The sequence below is a fragment of the Triticum urartu genome, chromosome 1A, assembly GCF_056163025.1.
Source record: "Triticum urartu cultivar PI428250 chromosome 1A, HENAU_Tu73, whole genome shotgun sequence".
NCBI lineage: Eukaryota > Viridiplantae > Streptophyta > Magnoliopsida > Poales > Poaceae > Triticum > Triticum urartu.
The window spans coordinates 260,691,107-260,700,378 of NC_141873.1; the positions used below are offsets into that span (position 1 = coordinate 260,691,107).

General features: G+C 43.7%; 1 protein-coding gene across 3 annotated transcripts; it reads left to right on the forward strand.

The window, feature by feature from the left end:
- The first annotated feature begins 6,288 nt into the window (after window positions 1-6,288).
- Window positions 6,289-8,741, forward strand: LOC125508339 (uncharacterized). Of its 3 annotated transcripts, none has more exons than XR_007283373.2 (3): window positions 6,289-6,925; window positions 7,487-8,256; window positions 8,398-8,741. XR_007283373.2 is itself a non-coding variant. In XM_048673036.2 (2 exons), the coding sequence occupies exons 1-2, from the start codon at window positions 6,348-6,350 to the stop codon at window positions 7,569-7,571; spliced, it is 663 nt and encodes a 220-aa protein (XP_048528993.1). In that variant the 5' UTR covers window positions 6,289-6,347; the 3' UTR covers window positions 7,572-8,741. The 3 variants fall into 3 exon arrangements, 1 of the variants encoding a protein (XP_048528993.1); XR_007283372.2 differs by having other exon boundaries at window positions 7,487-8,106; XM_048673036.2 differs by having other exon boundaries at window positions 7,487-8,741.
- The last annotated feature ends 531 nt before the right edge of the window (window positions 8,742-9,272 follow it).

Genomic DNA, 9,272 nt, shown 5'->3' on the forward strand with positions numbered 1-9,272 from the left:
AAGCCAATACTATCAAGGAGGGATGAAGTGTTGCTTAATGAGGTTCTTGCTCAAAATGCTTAGTGATATGCTCCAAAACCCTCAACTACTTTCTCACATCCACATATGACCTAAACCAAAAGTCAAACTCGGCCCCATCGATTCTTTCTATCCGGCGCCACCGAGTTTCAAATGTCATAGCCACTGCCATAAACCCTAGGCAAATCGGTCTCACCGACAGGGATCTCGGTCTCACCGAGATGGGATTGCAAACTCTCTGTTGCCTATTGCAATACTTTCGGTCTCACCGAAACTTGTGATCGGTCCCACCGAAACTGCAATGTAAACTCTCTGGTTCCCTTTTGTAACATTTCGATCTCACCGAAATGAGCGATCGGTCCCACCGACTTTACCTGACCAACTCTCTGGTTAGCTTATTACCAAAATCGGTCTCACAGAGTTTGTGTAATCGGTCTCATCGAGATTACGTTATGCCCTAACCCTAATCATACCGGTCCTACCGAGTTGCATGTCGGTCCCACCAAAACCCTAACGGTCACTAGCTTTGCTGAATCGGTCCGACCGAGTTTAACCATTCGATCCCACCAAGTTTGGAAAGTTATGTGTAACGGTTAGATTTTGTGTGGAGGATATATATACCCCTCCACCTCCTCTTCATTCATGGAGAGAGCCATCAGAACAAACCTACACTTCCAACCTATATTTTTTGAGAGAGAACCACCTACACTTGTGTTGAGACCAAGATATTCCATTCCTACCATATGAATCTTGATCTCTAGCCTTCCCAAGTTGCTTTCCACTCAAATCTTGTTTCCACCAAATCCATATCCTGTGAGAGAGAGTTGAGTGTTGGGGAGACTATCATTTGAAGCACAAGAGCAAGGAGTTCATCATCAACACACCATTTGTTACTTCTTGGAGAGTGGTGTCTCCTAGATTGGCTAGGTGTCACTCGGGAGCCTCCGACAAGATTGTGGAGTTGAACCAAGGAGTTTGCAAGGGCAAGGGGATCGCCTACTTTGTGAAGATCTACCGCTAGTGAGGCAAGTCTTGCGTGGGCGATGTCCATGGTGGGATAGACAAGGTTGCTTCTTCGTGGACCCTTCGTGGGTGGAGCCCTCCGTGGACTCGCGCAACCGTTACCCTTCGTGGGTTGAAGTCTCCATCAACATGGATGTACGATAGCACCACCTGTCGGAACCACAACAAAAACATCCGTGTCTCCAATTGCGTTTGAATCTTCCAAACCCTTCTCTTTACATTCTTGCAAGTTGCATGCTTTACTTTCCGTTGCTCATATACTCTTTGCATGCTTGCTTGATATGTAATTGTGTTTGTTAAACTTGTGCCAAAAATCCACTTCAACCTAAAGAATTTAAAAAGTGCAACTTTTAGCACCTGGTGTCTAATCACCCCCCTCTAGACACCTCTTGTCGATCCTTTCAGGGTCCTGAGCTGTTAGTCTTGGAACGATAGTAACACGGACACAGTAGTTACCCATATTCGGTCCCTCTCAAAAAGGTAATGCCCTACGTCATGCTTTGGTTGTATTGATTTTTAGTGGTACAAAGTGCAGCTGTTCTACCATAAGATCGTGTGTGTATGAGTTGTCGTCTACGGCCGTCAGCCTCGGTTTATATAGATACTAGGGTTGTCCAGGATTAACATAGGTCGGTTATATCTAAAAGCAAACATGGCCAAAATAACCTCTAAACCTTGGAGTATGTGCCAAGTATTCGGAATCTTCCATCTTGGCTCTCATGGGCTCGACGAGCGAGGCCTGCTTGGTCAATAATATTGGGGGACCCTCGGTTGGCCTAGCACCTAGTCCAGGACACCATCAGTAGCCCCTGAACTGGTTTTCAAGTCGAGGACACTTCTCGATTCCTTCGAGTTGTTCTTCATCTTCGGTCTTTGGTCTTACTAGCAAAAAGACCCGTGCGTTGCAACGGGAGAAAAAAATATTCTCTCATATCTATGGCTGGGTCAATTAGACAAACTATGTGTGGCCGGTTGACAGGTCATGAGATCGAACCCTCTCATTGGCAATTTTATTTTCCTGCCAGTTCTCCGGACCTGAGCCACAGTGCACCGCCGGGTGGGCTTCCTCCATTGAGCCGAAATGGGTGGTAAGTAACAAAACCAAATAGCATAAGTGAAATTAATTGAAGCGGGATCAAATGGAGCGGGACGAAACAAAGAATATCACCTCCCTTTAATAATAGGTATAGATAAGCTGGTTCACCAAGTTCTCATACGCCTTTCCAAAGCGATCAAGTCTTGGCCGAGGAGCCCTGTACCTCGGGCATCGAGGATCTTACTCAAAGTTTTATTCCGAAGCCTCTTTAAGAGAACCATTTTTACGGAGACGTGGCCGCCTCCAAAGACGGCGTGCTTGAACGCCAGCAAAGCGGCGCAGTCTGTCTCGTTGTTGCCGCCGCCGGCCGAGCAAGCCTCGGCCTACTGCAGTAGGATGAATAGAGCCAGTACGAGGTGGGACCGCCGGCCTAGGACAAGCTGCATAGAGGATGCCTTTTTTCTAGCGGAATTTTGAGAGAAAATAGTAGATAGAAGGAGGCGCACCAAGTTTGCCACAGAATGTTGCCTAGAGAAGACTCCTTGAGTGTCATTGTCACTGCGATGAACCGGTCCTATGTAGATGAAACGAACGCTGGTGCCGTAGGTGGTGTTGAATTCATCTCATGCTTCGGCCGTCCGATACCCCGCATCAGTCGGCGTGCGGGCCCACCTAATTTTACTAGTTAGGAAGTGTGGCTTGCCGCACCCGGCAGCACCGCTGCCGGGTACAGTCATGTCCAGTACAGTAATACAAAAATTCGAGCATTCTAAATATATAAAAAAAGAAAAAACATGATATTGGTTCAGTGCAGTGCCATATGCTAAATCATTATCTATGAACTGACCCCCAAAAAATTTAGACAACTAAGATGCCTCTATTTTTATGGATCTCCAAACCTATCAATTCGTCGTCTCATTCTAATATCTCTCAACATTAGTAAGTAATGATAACCCACAAGTATAGAGGATCGCAACAATTTTCGAGGGTAGAGTATTCAACCCAAATTTATTGATTCAACACAAGGGGAGCCAAAGAATATTCTCGAGTATTGGCAGTTGAGTTGTCAATTCAACCACACCTGAAAGACTTAATATCTGCAACAAAGTATTTAGTAGCAAAGTAGTATGGATGTAACGACAACAATGGCAAAAGTAACAGTAACAGTTTTTAGTGATTGTAACAGTAGTAGCAACGAAAGTAACTTAGCAAAGATCAATATGTGAAAAGCTCGTAGGCAATGGATCGACAATGATAATTGTGTTGGATGATATTCATCGTGTAGCAATCATAACCTTGGGTGACACAGAACTAGCTTCAATTCATCAATATAATGTAGGCATGTATTCCGTATATAGTCATACGTGCTTATGAAAAAGAACTTGCATGCCATATTTTGTCCTACCCTCCCGTGGCAGCAGGGTCCTAATGGAAACTAAGGGATATTAAGGCCTCTTTTTAATAGAGAACTGGAACAAAGCATTAGCACTTAGTGAATACATGAACTCCTCAAACGACGGTAATCACCGGAAAGAATCCCAATTATTGTCACCTTGGGGTATGCGGATCATGACTCATAATAGGTGTCTACAACTTGCAAGATAGGATCAAGAACACAAATATATTCGTGAAAACATAATAGGTTCATATTTGAATTCATGACACTCAGGCCCTAGTAACAAGCATTAAGCATAGCAAAGTCATAGCAATATCAATCTCAGAACATAGCGGATACTAGGGATCAAACCCTAACAAAACTAACTCGATTACATGATAAATATCATCCAACCCATCACCGTCCAGCAAGCCTTCGATGCAAATTGCTCACGCACAGGGAAGGAAATATGTCCTAGAGGAAATAATAAAGTTGTTATTTTATATTTCCTTATATCATGATAAATGTTTATTTTACATGCTAGAATTGTATTAACCGGAAACTTGATACATGTGTTGATACATAGACAAAACACAGTGTCCCTAGTAAGCCTCTACTAGACTAGCTCGTTAATCAAAGAAGGTTAAGTTTCCTAACCATATACATAAGTTGTCATTTGATGAATGTTCACATCATTAGTAGAATGATGTGATGGACAAGACCCATCTGTTAGCTTAGCATAATGATCGTTAAAGTTTTATCGATATTGCTTTCTTCATGTCATATACATATTCCTTTGACTATGAGATTATCCAACTCTCGGATATCGGAGGAATACCTTGTGTGCTATCAAACGTCACAACGTAACTGGGTGATTATAAAGATGCTCTACAGGTATCTCCGAAGGTGTTTGTTGGGTTGGCATAGATCGAGATTAGGATTTGTCACTCCGAGTATCAGAGAGATATATCTAGGCCCTCTCGGCAATGCACATCATAATAAGCCTTGCAAGCAATGTGACTAATGAGTTAGTTGCGGGATGATGCATTACAGAACGAGTAAAGAGACTTTCCGGTAAAGAGATTCAACTAGGTATGAAGATACTGACGATCGAATCTCGGGCAAGTAACATACCGATGATAAAGGGAATAACGCATGTTGTCATTATGGTACAACCGTTAAAGATCTTTGTAGAATATATGGGAAACAATATGAGCATCCAGGTTCCATTGTTGGTTATTGACTGGAGAGATGTCTCGGTCATGTCTACATAGTTCTCGAACCCGTAGGGTCCGCACGCTTAACGTTCTATGACGATTTTGTATTATATGAGTTATGTGATTTGGTGACCGAATATTGTTCGGAGTCCCGGATGAGATCATGTACATAACGAGGAGTCTCGAAATGGTCGAGAGGTAAAGATTCATGTATAGGACTATAGTATTCAGACATCGGAAAGTGTTCCGAGGGTACCGGGTACGTATCGGGTCACCGGAAGGGGTTCCGGGCACCCCCGGCAAAGATATGGGCCATATTGGGCCAAGGGCGAGACATACCAGCCCCTAGTGGGCTGGTGTGCCCCATATAGGCCGAATAGGAGGAGAAGGAAGGAGGGGAACGGAGAAAGGAAAGGGAAAGATTCGGCCTCCCCCTTCACTTCTCCCCCCCCCCTCCCTCTTTCCTTCCCCCTCCGACACTTATGGAAGGGGGGAGGCCGACTTGTCGGAGGTGCCCAAGTAGAATTACTCCTGCTTGGGGCGCCCCTTGCTTCCCCTCTCCCTCTCCCACCTATATATATAGAGTAACACTATTTTAATCTCAGAATTAGAATAACTATTTAGATCACGGGGCGCCCTATATATATACATATATATATATAGGTAAATTATTTGGGGCACCTTGATTGTTTTGGAAACCATGTTATATTTAATTTGTTTCCTAACTATTCTTCATGCAAGACTTTCCCTGCTTATGTTTTATTTGTTTTTTCTAATTATTAGGCATGCAAGACTTGCCATACAATAAAACGTTATAATATTAATTTTTTAGAATTGATATAGGTATCTAATACGCGTGCTTTTTTTCCTAACTATCTAATACAGATATCTAATACCTACCAACGAAATTATGAACATACGTAGGTATGTATATATTCAATAATTTATTTTTTAAAAACTATTACATTTATTTGTTTCCCAATTATCTAAAATGGGTATCTTATACTTACTAACAAAAGTATGTACAAACGCGGGTATGTATATACCCAAGAATTTGTTATTTAACTAATTGCATTTTGTTTTTTTCCTAACTATCCAATACCTACTGAAGAAAATATTATAATACCCGGTCGACGTATATACGTCAAGTGGAAATACCCAATGTATCGACACACTTATATACCCGGTTGTGTAAAAAAATCTTGGAAAATATTGTACATACCCGGTCTACATGACATATATCTAAAGTAAAACATGGCTACGTATATATCCGGCTACGTGACATATAGGTATCTAATATATAACCAAAATATTTCGAGTACAAAACATATATACCTAAGATATTTTGGGTTATGTACGTATATACCTAGTGATTTATTCAACATATAACCTTCATTATATGTAAAATGATGCACGTACGATGAGACATGCATAGACTTAAAACATGGGCCATTTATTACCGATTTTCTTTATCCTATCTAATCTGGGCAGGTATTAAGTGTCCATATCAAGCAATAATTCTTTTCTAATAAGATTTATTCATCAATGCTAATACTAATTACACGCGCACAGATCTTAGTGTCATCCAACGGTTTTTAAGCTAGGTGCCCAGGCACCTAGGTGTCCCAGACTGGCACCTTCCACCGGTCCACCACCTTCCCCGATCCCTCCACCAACCATGACAACCTCCCCGATCCAACGACCTGACCGCCGCCTACTCTCGATACCCACACGCCGCCGCCGGCAGTGGATCCGATGCGTCGCCGCCTGCCCTAGATCCCCACGCGCCGCCGCCGGCCCTGGCAACCTCTCACGCGCCTCCATCACTGCTGCCGCTCATCCTCCCCATGCCCGACCAACCACCGGCGCAGCCCCGCGCGCTCCGCCGCGGATCCAACTGCCTCCGCCCACCTGCACCCCGCGCACGGCGCCGCAGATTCCACCACCGCCTGATTGCCTTGTCCCGCCAGCAAACTCCGTCGTACTGCTCCCGAGCTCTGCCGCCCTTCTCCACATGACCCGCCGGCCCCCTGCACCAGCGCCCCTGATCCCCGAAGCCACCGCCCAGGAGCATTGTGCCATTGGCAACGTTTGTAGTACAACACACCATGCTCCTCAACTCTGGCCTCTGCACCTCCTGGCTTGGCATCCCTCCCGCGTGAACTTCTCTGGCGCCTCTGACCGACCTTCCCGTCGTCTCATCCTTGAACCTGTGAACCACTGTTTCCGGATCAACTCTACTCCTTCAAGCGACAGGTAACTCTCATGTTTGTTTCTACAATATTGTTTGCAATTCAATATTGTTCGTATGGATGCCTCTCTGCTGTTCAACTTAGTATTTTTTAAAAAGAACCATGAACGATTGGGTCTGTATCTGCATAAAGAGAATCCTTTCTGAGTTTTGATTCGATGATTCATTCATATATTGTTATAAAGAATTAACCATGTGATGAACTAAGATTTACGTGCTAATAAGTGTGTTCATGCACTGGTGTGTGCGTGCGTCCAAGGATCTTTCTGAACTTCTTTTGTCTACAAACAGATTCAGCAATCACAAATCCTAATGTGCAGTTGATCTTGTGTGTGTATTTTGTCCTTCAGAGCAGTTTTCTTTTGGTGTTCATGACACCTATTCCCATATTCATCTAACTAGCTAAGTTGTTTGATTAGACTGATGAATAACTAAATCGACAAATCAACCAACAATTCTAGAGCTGCAATGCGCCAACAATCATGTCCATTAATCAGGAAGGTTGATGCTTCATTTATACAGGGGACTTGTTAACTGAACTTAAATGTTGACTGATTGAATTGCAGGGACCGTGGAGCGAGCACTATGGCATCACAAAAAATGGAAATGGTGCAGGCATGTGTTTCTGAGGATTCGGCAAATTTCATGTAAAAGTTAAATTTTGAGACGTTTAGAGGACAGTACGATGCGCTCCAGCTACGGGCTCATCGCAAGTGGAAGGCAGCGCCATCCATAGGGAGGGACAGCGCCGGGGAGAGCAGCACGGCAACAGTCACGAAGGCCAGAACGTGCAGGAGACGCTCCGGCAAGAGGTCATGCTCGCCGTCGGCCTCCTCCGCATCTTCTTCCACGAATGTTTCCTGCAGGGCTGCGACGTGTCCGTGTACCTCAAGGGCAGCGGCATGTAGCAGGCCATGGGACCCAACACCACGATGTAGGCGCGGGCACTACAGCTCGTGGAGGACATCCACGCCAAGGTGCATGCGACCTGTGACGCCACCATGTCGTGCGCTAACATCTCAGCGCTCGCCACCCGCGACGCCGTCATACTCTAAGGCGGGCCCAACTACCTCAGCTGCAGGTTCATCTTCTTGCAGGCTTGTACTTTCACTCCCTCAGCAGCACCAAGATGTTCACTCCCTCAGCAGCCCAGGTCCCACTGCTTGAGCGCCCCGACAAGGCCCAGGTTCATCTTCTTGCAGGCTCGTACTTTCGATTCCATACTGTCCGTATTTTGCACCCAATTTATTCAGAGATATGGTCAATGATGACTGCCATGCTATGCAACTGAAAGTTAGGCAAGGCAAAAATTGTACTATGAAACACACTCACGCGGGTAAGATGCCTAACAGAAGCGAAAAATATCATAGATGAGAAAAACATTCTCTATCTTTGGCAAGATTTAGCTGTGCTAGGTCCGAACTTGTTTGTATTTGCATATAAAACTTAATGTGAATTTGTTCTTCTACTTCTGCAGAATGGACGACAACATTATGTGAAAACTTATGGAAAAATGCAATGATGGTGATGAACTACACTTTTATGATGTATTGTGAAAAATGGTTTGATGGTGATGGATGAATGAATGAAAATTGATTTTGTTTGTGGTTGCTGCATCTGGGAGTCGAAAGGCGCCGGTTCTTTGTGCCAGATCCTTGACCGAAAACTGACTAGGTGTGTTCATGCTAGTTCATGCCCTGTTTCTTCTTATTCTATGTTCTAATTTTGGTTTAAAAAGTATGTGCATGTTGACGAGAGACAATATGTATGAAGTTCATGTATTACTACACACAAAAAAGATTGCATACCTCTTTTTCTCTCTCTCCCATGTGCGCGCATAAGTGTGTTTAAGCACTACATACAGATCCATCAAAAAAAGATTGCACTTCTAAATTATTATTCTTATTTTAGCTAAATGAAAAAGACCAGTCGTTCACCTTTATTTTGTTTTGGAGCATGTTTGTTTATTTTGGGTGGGGGTCTGTTTGCTGCTGGAGCTAAATGAAAAAGACCAGTTGTTCCCCTTTATTTTCGTTGGGTACTCCTTCAATTCGACATCATCTTGTGCCATGTAGTCTACTGAAGGTGCAGCAACATCAACATTTCTTCTCGCGGCTATTTTTTCCCTGAGTTTTTGCTACTACAGACAACCATCGAGCACTTTAGAGAAGTCATCAAAAACAAATTTCGCCCGTTTCTACAAAAATCTGGAAGCTCAATTAAGATTGCGTGGATACAAACATATGATCTTCTTCGTTACTAAAAAGAAACAAAATCAAGAAGTCCAAATTGAAAAAACCAACAAGTTAAATTGCAAAAAAAGAGAATAGTTAAATGTATATGAAAAACTCA